Here is a 15,018-nt window from a genome sequence, read left to right on the forward strand (position 1 = left end):
ATTTCGATTTCGATTGAAGACAATACGAATACGATAGAGTTTCCTATTCAAATTACTTTTAATCCCAACCACTATATCTACATACAAGCATCTATATTTCGCACTATTTTTTCGCCACCATTTATCATAATTCGGTTTCGATTGAGTTTGATTGAGTTTCGAGTTTCGATTCGATTGATCACCACACATAACATAAAGTAAACATGCACAAGTAACACATAAGGCACACACACACGTATACTAACACCAGAATTCGCGTAATTCGAGTTTCGAGTTCGATGATGATTCGATTAGCTTGATTATTAATTGATTGACTTTATCGCATTGATACTTCCTACTATTCACAGGCGTAAAGCGTTTCACGTCGATAAACATTCGATTACTTTGATTAATAATACTTACTCCACATAATACAACTAACAGAAACACCAACATAGAATAGACTAACTGTAGTCAAAGAAGTCAATCTTGACTTTGACTTTGACTTTGACATTCGGTAACACGGGGTGTTACAGCGAAAGTCCCTAGGGTTTCGTCACAACCCTAGCCAAACAGTTAACCTTTCTTTCATTCAGCCGTATGTTATCAATTTCATCAATACGCAGATATATCTAACAATAGATTCAATGATAATCATGTATTCTAGATATGTATTACCATGCATTCAAGGCGTAACAGTAAATCATCATATATTAAACTTGCACACTATGCATAACAGTTTACAAAGCTTTCATACAGTCCACACAATCATAACATAATCGTACTTGATGATCACATAGATCTACTGGTTCATTACTTATCAAGAATCATCATATAACTATGATCTAAACATTTCGATCAGATCCTATGAGAGCATTCGTCAATCATGAACAACCGATAACAATATGAAAGGTTCATGAAACATTCCAAACCCTAATCAACACAATATGAATGTACGGTTTCTAGGAAAGAACCATAGATCATGTGAATGGGTAGGCAGATACTTGAGACCATTAATCCGCGTATAAGGACCGAGGGGCATGAGTGATAGATCTATTTGGGTGTAGCGAGCCCACACCCATGAGGACCAGGGTGGCCCATAGGGTGACTATGTCTTCCAGCCGGAAGGCCGGTACAAATTTGCTAGGTTTGAGTCTTCCTACACCGTCACACATATCAGTGGCCTTGCAAACCATTGGTGATCTTTTCCTTGTTTGCTTTCATACCGGGATTTACATACACTGTTTACAAAGGTTTATACATACTTATACAAACACATGAACTCGCTCAACTTTTGTTGATGTTTTCAAATTACATGTATTTCAGGGAACTAAGTGGATCTGGCAGGTGTTGCATGTTTTCAAGCTGCGTCACAAATAAAAGATGTCATCCGGGTGTATCCTATTCCTGGACGGGATACATGTTTCTAAACCAGGTTTTATTTAAGGTCTTTTGTTGAGTCTTCGTGAACTCATTTGAACGGGTTGTGGTTGTAACTTAAAACTTGGTGTCTATGTTTCAGACAAGTATGTTGTGGTGTTTTCTAAACTTAATATATGGATGAACATCTTATAGTTTTATCATATAGCGTTGTTATGATTGAATGCTATGGTATTAAGAAAGTCACACCAATAATCACGCTTCCGCAAAAGTCAGGGTGTGACAGAAACACACATGATTAACCTCATTTTTTCACCCCATAAACATGGTTAATTATACTTTAAAACTTACTTACAATTAATTTGTTTAAACAGCCACAAAGGCTCAAAAATCAACTTTAGGGCTCAACTAGTTTAGCACACGTTAAACGTTTGCCACTCGTTTCACGACAATTTTATTACTTGTACATACATCAACCCAAAAACTCATTATAATAGTTAGAATAGAGCATACATAACTCACATGCATCAACTAGATCTAGATCGATCTCTAGCTATTTATTCATTTCTTAGGACCCAAATAGGCCGAAACCACCAAAACTGTTGCTTGTCGTCGTTATTCATCACCCTAGAGCTCCGGTTATTAGCTGCGAACCACCAACACTGTTACCTCATTTTCTCTATCTACTATCTCTCTGTCTTTAGTTGTTTTTTTATTAAATTTAAGGATCTTAATATATTGAAACTATGTTACCGTATTTTCTCTCTCTACTATTGTTGGTGGCTACTCCAACTATTAAAGCCAAATGTTTTGACTGGATGGTTTATTTATTTATTTTTTTGTTTAATATGGCGTGGGATAAATCTTCTGGGGGTTTTATCACGCCACATCAGTACCACGTATACACCACATAAGCAACGAGTTTTATCATTAACTTGCACGATATGGGATAACGCCCCTTTAAACAATATAAAAAAAAGGAAAACCAAAAAGAAAAATTCTGATTGATTGGAATAAATGGGCTCCACATGCATAACCTGGTTGGCACTCGTTAAAGAGTTGTCCCCCCCCCCCCCCCAACTCCCACGGGGCAGTTTGGGGCGCCACCAGACTGATGTGGTGAGGGGCGCTAACCCACACTATATCGCCTAACTGCAAATGACAGTCTGGCCAAAATTTTCATCAAAGTCGTATATGAAATACCCGATTGTTAATCACAATCAAAGTGAACCCTTTGTGGAGCTTGTCTCCCATATAGTTTACTTAATTTACATTCATGATCTAGTGGTCTTGTGTTATGGTGTTTACCCTTCATAAAAGTGGTATACATTAAACTATTTGAAACTGTAAGGTTACATGGTATTTAGTTGTAAAAGATTAAGGTAAAAGAAAGTTAATTTTAACTATGATATGGGAATTTTAACATTCAAGACAAGATATGCTTAAAATGAATAATCGCATTCGGTAATTGGTATACGCTCATCTAGTTAACATGTTTTGTGACCGAGTCTGCTTTTGTTCTTGTCAAAAACAAAAACAAACCCGGGCACAAGTTAACACAAACTATATTAAAATATAATAAAACACCCGGATTCCATGCATCTTGATTCATGCACCGGGTTTGCCCTTTATTGAACTAAAACAGTATGTTACATCAACACCCGCTCTACAATTTAAAGTTTAAACTATGGGTAACACTTGGATATACATTTAAATTTACCGATGTAGAAGTGCACGACCTGCACTAAAGATATCGTCATACGTGACCTACATTGCAGACATCGCCATAGAGTTGACTTTACGTTCTTTGACTTTCATGTACAAACCCTGCAAAACCAGTAACCATTTAGTTTGTAGGCGACACATAAATAATTATTATTGAAATAATATACACATCTAACGGTAATTATATTAGTATTCAAAAATATACTATTACTAAAATGATATACTTTGTTTAATCATATCTAACATACTATTTGCCTATGCATAAGGCTGGCAAATCGTGTCTTAACAGGTTTAACAGGTTTCTGACGGCGCGCACAACATAAGTTTCAAACATGATTACGACTCGTTTAACTACTTTCTACCTCATGTTTATAAAACAGTTTTATGTTTTATGTACAAAGATGAATAAATGATAGATCCTAACATTGTAATTTTAATTATTTTAAAAATTAAAAAAGTCAAAGGGTGTATTTTTCAGTCAAACAGGTCTAATCGTGTCTTAACAGGTACCCAATTGCCAAATTATAAATGCTTTTGGAAAAGGTTGACCTGACCCGACCCGTTTCAATCAGTTCAAAAATACCCGTTTAGACCTGTTACGAGATCCAACCCGCCCATTTTACCACCTGTGAAAAAGATTTGGGTGAGGAAATTACACTTGTCGTGTGAATGGTGGCACCCGTTGTCATGTTAATCTTTTGATTTGGAACCAATTCGAATTCAATGTTCTGCAAAAAAATTGCAAGTGCAACGATTGCTTCCAGCATAGCAAATTGATCGCCTACACATTTTCGTGGGCCGCCACTGAATGGAATGAACCTACAATAGAGACTTTTTCGGGTCAAACAAGCTAACTTTCAACTTCAAAATTTATATAAGTTTTTCATGTTTTTGCAAAAATTTTGACAGGTAAATATAGCATATACCGATCGATGCGATACAAAAATGGTTTATGCAAAAATTAAAACAAACGTGGAATAATGTCAAAGTCAAAAAGTGACATGTTTGACTATATATAGTCAAAGTTAAGGTGGATATGAGATTACTTGTAATCAGTATTGGATTCATTTGGCACCGGCCCGTCTAATCCAAATCTTTCAGGTATGAATTCTTCTGCTCTTTCCCAAACCTTAAAAATTCATATATAATTAAATACAAGAGTAAAATGCCATTTTCGTCCCTGAGGTTTGGCCAGTTTTGCGACTTTCGTCCAAAGGTTTGTTTTTCCGCATATGGGTCCAAAAGTTTTGAAATCTTGCCAATTTCATCCGGCTCGTTAACTCCATCCATTTTTCTCCGTTAAGTCAGGGGTATTTCCGTCTTTTTTAACTTAAAGGGCAATTCAGTCTTTTTCAGAGAATTGCCCTTTAAGTTAACAAAAAAAAAGACGGAAATACCCCTGACATAACGGAGAAAAATGGATGGAGTTAACAAGCCGGATGAAAATGGCAAGATTTCAAGATTTCAACCTTTTGGACCCATATGCGGAAAAACAAACCTTTGGACGAAAGTCGCAAAACTGGCCAAACCTCAGGGACGTAAATGGCATTTTACTCTAAATACAAAAGATAAAATTCAAAATCACATCAATGTTTGATTTATGTAAATTTATAACAATAAGAGAAACAAAGAAATTGTGTATAATGTAATCACACCTTGGATGAATGATGGATGTTATAAACCGATATCATAATATCTTGACCAGGGTTGACCTTGTAATTTCCCGGAAGCACATCTTCGACTATAGCTCTTCTTATCAAGACCTAATGAAGACGTTATACAAATGTGTTCAACAATTTTTAAAACCTAAATGAAAAAAAAATTGATAAAATGATTTAAAAAGTTGGGTATTTACATACCGGGGGATGTGGATAAAGACGCATAGACTCGTTTATGCATCGTGTTATAAATTTAAGGTTTTTTACGTCTTCATAAGTTGGGGGGCGACCCTGTAAAACTCTGTCAACTTCTTCTTGTGCCTTCATTAACGAAGATGGGTCCTACATAACAATTTAAATTAAAACTATTAAAATTTGTTATTTTAAGTTGACCATGTTAAATTGAAGAGTTAATTACTGTTTTCGTCCCTGTGGTTTGTCAAAAATCACTATTTCAGTCTATTAGTTTAAAAATTGCGATTTCAGTCCCTGTGGTTTCACTTTCGTAACCATTTCAGTCCCTGTGGTTTCACTTTTGTAACCATTTCAATCCATTTATTCTGTAAGTACAGGGACTGAAATGGTTACGAGGTGGATTGAAATGTTTACAAAAGTGAAACCACAGGGACTGAAATCGCAATTTTTAAACTAATGGACTGAAATAGTGACTTTTGACAAACCACAGGGACGAAAACAATAATTAACTCTAAATTGAATCTAGAAAATACGGCTTTTGAATAACAAAAGTCAAAGGTAGAGTCTTTACTCTTGTATCATAAACAACAATATAAATCAATCATCTTGTCTGTTAAAACGAAAAAATAATGGCTAAACAGACACGCGGTTTAAGACATAAAATATTGAATAACAAGTTTGATAGATCGCTGAAGGGTACCTTACTTAAAAGATATGTAGTCCAAGTCAACACCGAACCGGTGGTTTCATGTCCGGCAACCAACATTGACAAAAGGTCATCGCGTAGCTGTTGACTTGAAACCTAAACATAAAACATGAGAAAAAAGACCAAATATTACTTACAAACGGGTCGTTTCACGTTATATCTTATCTCTAATGGGTCAACACTTACGATTTAAAAATGAAAAATAAAAGAAGGAAGTAGATTAAAGGGAAATGGGTCAAAAGTTTCCCAAAGTACAGCTTTAATCATTTTACTTAAACATAAGATAATGATTGAAATTGATTATATTTGTGTGAGTAAAGTACACGGATGGTCCCTGTGGTTTACCAAAATTTTAGATTGGGTCCCTACTCCCTAGCTTTCCAAAAGTACAGGGATGGTCCCTGTAGTTTGCACTTTGTAACGCATTTAGTCCTCAGCCAACAAATCTAAAGGTGTTAGCATGTCCAAGTTAGGGACTAAATGTGTTACAACGTGCAAACCACAGGGACCATCCATGTACTTTTGGAAAAAGTTGGGGACTAAATGCGTTACAAAGTGCAAACCACAGGGACCATCTGTGTACTTTTCGAAAGCTAGGGACCAAATCTAAAATTTTGGTAAAGCACAGGCACCATCCATGTACTTTACTCTATTTGTGTAATCTATTAGACACTTACTTATCTACGAAAAAGATTATGATTTAAATTAAAAATTGTTTGGGGTCAAGTGGTCAACTATACCTGTCACAGACTTAGGGATGGCAATGGGTCGGGTTTGGGACGGGTTTAGGTAATCCCAAATCCAAACCTGGTTAGATACGCTTGTCCCAAACCCATCCCAAAACCCGTCGGGTTTCTAGCGGGTAAATACCCATCGGTATTGGGTAAACCCGTTAATTTAAAAAAATTTCTCATTTGTTATACTTGACCCAAAACCCATCGGGTATCTATCGAGTAACTACTAATTAGTTACATTTAATATTATCACTATAAAAATGTATAAAATGTATACGAAATAAAATACCTACGTGTACAAAAAATGGGTGTATCATATATATATACATATTTAAAAATATAAAAGAAATTATGCCGGGTATACAATCGGGTAAATGGGTTATCAGGTCATCGGGTCGGGTAAACGGGTACATCACCAAATCCCAAACCCGTCTGAAACCAGCGAAACAAATAAAAACTACTCTCATACCCGTCCCAAACCCGATTATCCGACCCCAAACCCGTCCCAAATGAGTCGGGTTTCGGGTTTGATTGCCATCCCTAGTCACAGTCCACACCAAATATAAACTACCCGTTTGACCCATTACCCAACCCGTTTATATGAAAAGAAGTTGAAATTTGATCACTGTTTGCAGACCTCTTCCCTGCTAGCAAGCAAGAATCGAAGTATGCTTGGGTCTGCATCATTTACGTAATCTTCATCGTCTATTTTTTCACCTTCCTTTTCAACGATTTCCTTGCATTTTATAATAAGTTCTTCGACGGTTTCTCTAATTACAGTAACTGCTTGCTCGGCTTTTATTTGTCTTGGTATAATCTTACATAACGCACTTATCTGCATAAAAAATAACCAGTCAACACGTTATCTTTAGTTTATTTTTCTTTAACACCTGCCATCGGAAAAATAAGCGGTAACAATTTGACTAATGAGGTCAAACCTATTACTTTCTGGATCCGGATAAAATCATATCCAAAAATATCTCTTTATTTCGCTTTATTACAGATGATTGCCGTATAATAATTATTCAAAACCACTTTTAGGGGTGACCAGGAAACCGAAAAAACCAAACCGAAGAAACCGATTTAACTAAACCGAAAAAAAAAACGAACCACACAAAAAACCGAACCGAAATTTACGGTTTTACATTTTTTGACAACCGAAAAAAACGAACCAAACCGAATAACCTAAAAAATCATTTTTTTAATGCTTCTTACTTTCTTATATATTGATTTAGGAATTATTAGTTTTATTCTTGAATTTTAATAAAATAAAATGTCTTAAGAAAAACTTTGGAGAAACACAAAAAAATAGATGAGTTAATTACTGTTTTCGTCCCTGTGGTTTGTCAAAAATCACTATTTCAGTCCATTAGTTTAAAAATTGGATTTCAGTCCCTGTGGTTTCACTTTCGTAACCATTTCAGTCCCTGTGGTTTCACATTCGTAACCATTTCAATCCATTATTCTGTCAAGTACAGGGACTGAAATGGTTACGAGGTGGACTGAATTGGTTACGAAAGTGAAACCACAGGGACTGAAATCGCAATTTTTAAACTAATGGACAGAAATAGTGATTTTTGACAAACCACAGGGACGAAAACAGTAATTAACTCAAAATAGATTATAAGGTTAGGTTTATCTGAGCAATATTAATTAAAAAGGTTAAATATAATAACTTAAATGTAAGCATTTATGAAAAATTCTTGAATCTTGAATTATACTTTTTATTTTCTAATCTTACGTAATTTTGTTCCAAAACCGAAAAACCAAACAACCAAAAAAGCCGAAACGAATGGTTTTCAAATTTCAATAATAGAAAACCGAACATTTCGGTTACGGTTTTACCATAAAACCAAACCGAACCGAACCAAACCGTGCACAACATCAACCACTTTAAATAAATACATCAACTAATCAACGCGTCCCCTTAGTCTGACTGACCTAAAAAGTCAAACTGTCTATTTTTAACATAAATATAAACGTGTAGTATAAAAAAAAAAAAAAAACCTGCCTTCCAATATGGTAAAAGATCAGTTGAACGGGCTTCGGCTTCTTTCAATGCAGTATAAACAGATTCAATTACGGGACTATCGGCCGTAAGTGAGTCAAAATTGTAGTTAAATACTGCTAGACCAATAACATCAAGAGTTAACTGAGAAAACTGTTGCTCCATGTTAACAGACGTGTTACTGCGTGCGTAAGATCGGAGCTTTTCGACAAGCTGCTCGGAGCATTTGCAAAACACGCGATCAACTATTACTGATAAGTACTTCTTGTGAAGTGATGGAACTACAGCCCTGCGCCTTGCCTATGAACCATAAGAATTTGCAACCAAAATTGAGATGATAAATTCAAGTTTTTTATTAATTTTTATACAACTAACATTAATAAAAAAAAGGAAAATTGGAAAATAATAATCCCATCTTTCTGAAATTGGCTGATAATAATCCCAAGTCAGTTATTAGCCAATAATAATCCGACCTCGTCCATTTTTTTGTAAAACAGACCACCGTTAAAATAAGCTTAACGGAGTTAAGTTTTTTTCCAAATTACAAACCGATGTTTAGGGCTTTTGATCAGAACGAGGATACGAGTCGATTGATGTAAAACTTACCTCGAAATTGTGTTCGAAATGGCTTGATTTTTGTTAATTGGAAGTTAAACACCCGAATTGAAGCACCGTTTTCGTGGGTTGGGGGCAGTATTTTGAGATACGTTTTACATTAATCAACTCGTATCCTCGTTCTGATCAAAAGCCCTAAAACATCGGTTTGTAATTCGGAAAAAAACTTAACTCCGTTAAGCTATTTTAACGGTGGACTATTTTACAAAAAAATTGGACGAGGTCGGATTATTATTGGCTAATAACTGACTTGGGATTATTATCGGCCAATTTCAGAAAGATGGGATTATTATTAATTCAACAAGACTTAAGGTTTTCAAGTCATTGATTTCGAATTACCTCCAAATTTCTGGATTTTTGAGATTTTCTAATGATAACAACTTCCTTAACAAGAATTAAATTCAACAAAACTTAACAACTTTAAGAATCAAAACATTGATTTCAAATTTCCCCCAAATTTCAAGATTTTTTGTTTTTTTAACAAAAACTTCTTTAACTCAACCTCTTTCCAAAATATCTACAAATAAATAATAATCAGAAAATCATAACAAAATAAGTCAATATTAACTGTTGGTGATTAGTAAAGTTAGCATCTTTATAACAAAATCAAAACAAAAAACAACATCAGGCCAGTGTACATACATATAGGGGTGTAAACGAGCCGAGCCGGGCCGAGCCAGAGCTCAACCAAGCTCGAGCTCGGCTCGTTATGTTTTTATGAAGTTCGAGCTCAAGCTCGGCTCGCGAGTAAAACCCAAAGCTCGACTCGGCTCGAACAACCTTAAACGAGCTAAAAGCTCAGCTCGAGCTCACTTCAACATCGCTTAAACGAGCCAAAACTCGGCTCGAGCTCGGCTCATCAATGTTATCATCAGTATTACTATATTATATATAAAAAAAGCTAAAATTTTGCATGGGCTCGTTTAGGCTCGCGAGCCTAAACGAGCTTTGTATTCAGGTTCGAGCTCGGGCTCGATAACAAAACGAGCTCTATTTCAGGCTCGAGCTTGGGCTCGTTAAGGCTCGGCTCGTTCGAGCTTTTAACCGAGCCGATCACGAGTAGCTCACGAGCTTCTGGGCTTGTTTACACCCCTACATACATAAAATGCACAAATTCTACATCAAACTAAAACCGAATTCACCGTCCAAATTTTAATGTTTTTTTGCAGTCTAAGTAGCACTGGAACGGGTACGGGATCGGGGTACGGGGACGATACGGGAACGAGGAACGGCAAAACTCAAAATTCCAAGATACGGGTACGGCAATAAAAAATATAAAAAAATAAAAATACATTAAACAAATTCCAAAAATACTATATCTTCCAAAGGTAATTAATTATCAATAATCAAATCATTTTCAAATTCCGGTTCATCTAGTGAGAGATCGGCAATCGATAGAGAATTAGAGATGATGAGATTTGAGAATTTAGAGATTAGAGAAGCCGAATATGATATGTCTATTTATTTAATGGCCGGTTGTGGAATTTGAAAGGGTAAAAACCCTAAAACTAAATGGAAACGGGCTGGATACTTCTACCAGATACGTCCCCGATATTGGAAACGTTTAGGAAACGTCCCCGACGAGTACCCATGGTGTTTCCGTCCCCGACAAGTACCCGAGACGGGTACGACCACATAAATGGAGTCCCCATGCTACATAGTTTGCAGTCTTCTAACAATAACAACTTCCCTAGCTCAAATTCTTTCCAAATTAATCAAAAAACCATAATCAGTTTACCAAACAATTCAAAATAAATTATTGGTAATTAGTAAAATTACCATCTTTCCAACAAAATTCAAAGAAAAACATAATAAACTTACAGTCCAAAGAGAGCCTTCAGCAATGGCAAAACCAGAACCAAACAAGAACTCAGACACCTCAGCAACAAGGCCTTTAGCATAAATACTCCCATAATTCCTCAACACATGCTTAGCAATCTCCGGGTCACTCACAATCACAAAGTTCCTTGGCCCAGCAGCCAATCTATAAATCGCCCCATAATCATTCATCCATTTAAACAACGGCAGAAACAGGGCCCCACCCAGAAGATCTGACACGTCATCCAGCTGAGCACTTGCAATGGGTATGTTCGAATCATCAGTTTGAGTGAAGGAGATTGACCGGATTAGAGAAGTGAGCCAGTCCGGGCTGACCCATGACCCGTTTTTTGAAGTGGGTTTGGGTTTGGGTTTGGGTTTGTTTTCAAGAGAGGATTTGATTGTGAAGGAGTGGTGGGTTGTGGTGGTTTGAAGTGGAAATTTGGGTGATGTGGTGGAGAAACGGTGGTGGCGGGTGTGGTGGTGGTGGTTGGTGGTGGTTATGAGCGGAGAGAGTGAATGTAGTACACAAGGCATGTTGTGAGGATGATGTATTCGTGCCAAACAAAGGATGGTTTATTCACTAGCCCATTTAGTACTATACTTCCAAATTAGGTGTATTAATTTGTTGTTTGTACTTACCATTAAAGGGCTTAGGGTGAACGGGGTGGGTGTGGGGAAGACACTGGTGAACGGGTTTGTCGTGTGGTAATATCGCCGCCGACTCTCACCACACCGGTGATTAAGTAAAGAAGCGGTGAGTGTTTACCGTATATGGGAAGAAAAGGGGAAGGAGAGTCACGGTTGAATAATGGTTGGGCTCACTCTTTTCAACCAGTCACAATTTTTTTTCTTTTTTATATTTAGAAAAAAATAGTTTAGCTCTCCTCAAGAAAAGTGACCACCCTTATGTTTTAGTGCAAGAGAGGACTGGCTATAGGGTGTGGTTATGATCCTCATGGTCACCATGATCCTTCACGTCAGCGCCATTTCACCTACTTCTAATCTATCATCAAAAACCACTATCAGGTGTGGTCATGACCCAAACCACTATAAATTTTCTTATTTTAATTTACTTTTTGTGAAAAAGAAAAAGAAATCTTGAAAAAGAAAACAGGGCTCATGGTTGTCATGGTTTAATCTATGCCAACCATGGTGGATGAGGCAAGAGGGTGGTATAGCAATCAATTAATGATCCTATGTGACATTAATGACCCAACTCATGCCCCCCACACCCTTTAGCCTTATAGAGAGGAATTGACATGGCAAAATGTGATTGGGTGGGTGGAGAGTTTACCCCATCTCATGAGGGGAGCACCCTTTTCACCCTTATAAACTGCTTAATTTTACGAATTGGTTAACCGATTATAGCGGTTAATTTCACTTTTTTACTTTAAACGATTACTACTTTAACTGGCCTGGTTAATCACTTTAACCGGTTCAGTTAATAACCGTTTTCTTTTACCTTTTTTTTAAATTTTTCGGTTAACTGGTCTACAACAGTTTCTATACTAAATATCTATAACAACTTACTAACCGGCGGCTAAAATTAACCAATAAGGACTTAATGTTCTACCGGATAATAACCGGTTTCGGTTCCTATTAATAACCGGTTCCGGTTTATTAATCGTTTTTTTTTTTGCCAACCTTTATGTGCTATATATATAATAGAGGGAATTGGCGTAATATGGTAAAGAATATAACAATTAGACTGGTGATTTTCATTTAAATGATTTGAAATTTATTCTAGTTGATTCAACTAATCTCGGATTTTGGTTGTATGGGAATTGTGCTTCACCCTAATAGACCGCTTAGCTTGAATTAAAATAGAGTTGGCTCAACTCAAGCTCAACATTGCGGTATTTTAAAGCTTGAGCTCAACTTGAATAAAATCCAATTAAGCTCGGCTCGACTTGATTTAGCTCAATTCGGTTTTGATCCATAACCATAACTAAAACCATAATTTTTGGTTCAATTTTGAATCGACCTATTGATTATTAATAATAGGGTCATGAACCAAGAAAAAAATTAAAACTAAACAGGTCGAAAGGCTTATCGGCGCAGCTAAACAAAACCGTTAAGGAACTTTACTGAGTTGCTTTTCTTTATTTATAAGGGTTTTATTTGACAATGTTTCTTTAGGTAGGACAAAATGTGTTTGAGAGTTCCAGCTTTATAAATTATAATATATAGGTTAAGTAGAAGGACAAAATAGTAATTTCACTCTCATTTTAAAGACACTAAACTCCTTAAGTGTCTTAAAATCATGGTAAAATTACCTTTTTGTCCTAAAGGGTTATTGTATATAATTCACATTTTTAAGTTTAACCCATTTGTTTTGCTGAACTGTTTTATATCTAATAACTTGTACTCTTTAACTTTTAAAAAGAATGAGTACGTAGAACGTAGTTGTGTTTAAATTCCATTTCTTGACATTCCGGTTAATTTTGTAAAAAAAAGGTTGTGTATAAAATAGAGTATACTTTGTATCATAAAATATATGAGTGTCGGTACTGTACGGGTACCACGATTAAACGAACCGATTCCAACCAAAATCGATTACTTTTTGGGATCGTGAGCTATACACTGCTATGATGTTCTTTTTTTTTTTTTGGATTTGATTGTAATTAAGCGGTGGGTTGTGGTTTGAAGTGAGGGTTTGGGCGATGTGGTGAGGAAACGGTGGTGGTTGGTGGTGGTAGGCATGTTGTGATAGGATGAACATTTGGTACCAGGTACCTGTATCAAACCAGTACCGTACCAATCATTTTAGGTACCGGTACGGTACCGTACCATACCAACTATTTTTGGTACAGGTACCAGTATTGATTTTTGGTACGGGTAACGGTCTGTTACTATGCTCATCCCTATGGTGTGAGGATGAAAGTTGAAGGTATTTTTGCCCAAACAAAATCTTGACTAGTTTGGAGTAAGGTTTACAATCAGACATTGGTCTACTTCTTATTGTAGAAATTTGATCCATTATTCCATTAGAGTACACGATATGCAATCGGGATGGAGGAGTTAGGAAGCTCGAAGCTGCATGGGAACATCGATAAATATTACGGGGCTGTCGCTATTTACAAAAATAAGCATGAGTAACAATTTTTAACATGTATTTAGTTAGGTTTATTGATCTCATACATAGACATTAACTATGAAAAATATTAAAAGTTGAAAAATACAACTCTTTTTATAAGGCATTTATGGGATGAGTACTCTTTTTCTAAGGCGGTTATTAGTCACATATCTCATTTTATGAAAAGTAGTTGCACTATACCAAAATGGAATATAGAAAACTCATTGCTTCACTAGAGGTCATTTAAAGGTGCATGATTTTATGTACTTCTATTAAATATGATATTGGTGTTTTCACCTATAATGTAAACAGTTTGAAAAAAAATACTTTGTTTTTTTCTAAAATATTATATGAAAAAATTTATAAAAAAGAACAAACAAGGGAGGAACACATTCAAGTTTGCCCCATATCTTATTTTCATTATTATGGTAAATCCTAATGTTCCATGGGTGAATCTTAAATTGTTTCCCTATATTATTGTTAGACCACTCGTAGTAGGGTTTTTTTGATGTTTCTTCCCTAAAAAAAGCCCTCCCACGCCTAGCCACCGCCTCCATGGGCGTTTTTGTTAAAACAAATTGTTGGGGCGTTCCAAATAAAATGCAGGATAGAAAGATGTTCGGCCAATCAAAAAAAGACAAAAAATATCATTAGTTTTAATTTTAAAAAAAGCAAGAAAAATATTTGGTTAATGATTGGATGAGGCATTATTGGGCATTATACCACTACACCCATTTTAGAATAACGCCCCATAATGCCTCATTGCTGACTGGACCGCCACATGACGCAAAACGCCCAAGAGTGGGGGCATTATCTCCCCCCCCCCCACACACACACTCTACACATTCCAAATAAAATGCAGGATAGAAAGATGTTCGGCCAATCAAAAAAAAGACAAAAAATATCATTAGTTTTAATTTTAAAAAAGCAAGAAAAATATTTGGTTAATGATTGGATGAGGCATTATTGGGCATTATACCACTACACCCATTTTAGAATAACGCCCCATAATGCCTCATTGCTGACTGGACCGCCACATGACGCAAAACGCCCAAGAGTGGGGGCATTATCTCCCCCCCCCCACACACACACTCTACACATAGTCTTATAACGATTATGGT

The 15,018-nt window shown here is 36.1% G+C and overlaps 1 protein-coding gene across 2 annotated transcripts; it reads right to left on the reverse strand.

The window, feature by feature from the left end:
* Positions 1 to 2,933: 2,933 nt before the first annotated feature.
* Positions 2,934 to 11,413, reverse strand: LOC110882135 (carotene epsilon-monooxygenase, chloroplastic). Of its 2 annotated transcripts, XM_022130222.2 has the most exons (9): positions 10,822 to 11,413; positions 8,389 to 8,685; positions 7,015 to 7,212; positions 5,638 to 5,739; positions 4,944 to 5,084; positions 4,740 to 4,847; positions 4,131 to 4,213; positions 3,741 to 3,903; positions 2,934 to 3,186 (listed from the first exon to the last, which is right to left on the reverse strand). In XM_022130222.2, exons 1-9 carry the CDS (start codon positions 11,353 to 11,355, stop codon positions 3,127 to 3,129), a joined length of 1,686 nt encoding a protein of 561 aa, XP_021985914.1. In that variant the 5' UTR covers positions 11,356 to 11,413; the 3' UTR covers positions 2,934 to 3,126. The 2 variants fall into 2 exon arrangements, with proteins under 2 accessions (XP_021985914.1, XP_021985920.1); XM_022130228.2 differs by lacking the exon at positions 8,389 to 8,685 and having other exon boundaries at positions 10,822 to 11,409.
* Positions 11,414 to 15,018: the final 3,605 nt, after the last annotated feature.

The sequence above is a fragment of the Helianthus annuus genome, chromosome 1 (assembly GCF_002127325.2).
Source record: "Helianthus annuus cultivar XRQ/B chromosome 1, HanXRQr2.0-SUNRISE, whole genome shotgun sequence".
Taxonomy (NCBI): Eukaryota; Viridiplantae; Streptophyta; class Magnoliopsida; order Asterales; family Asteraceae; genus Helianthus; species Helianthus annuus.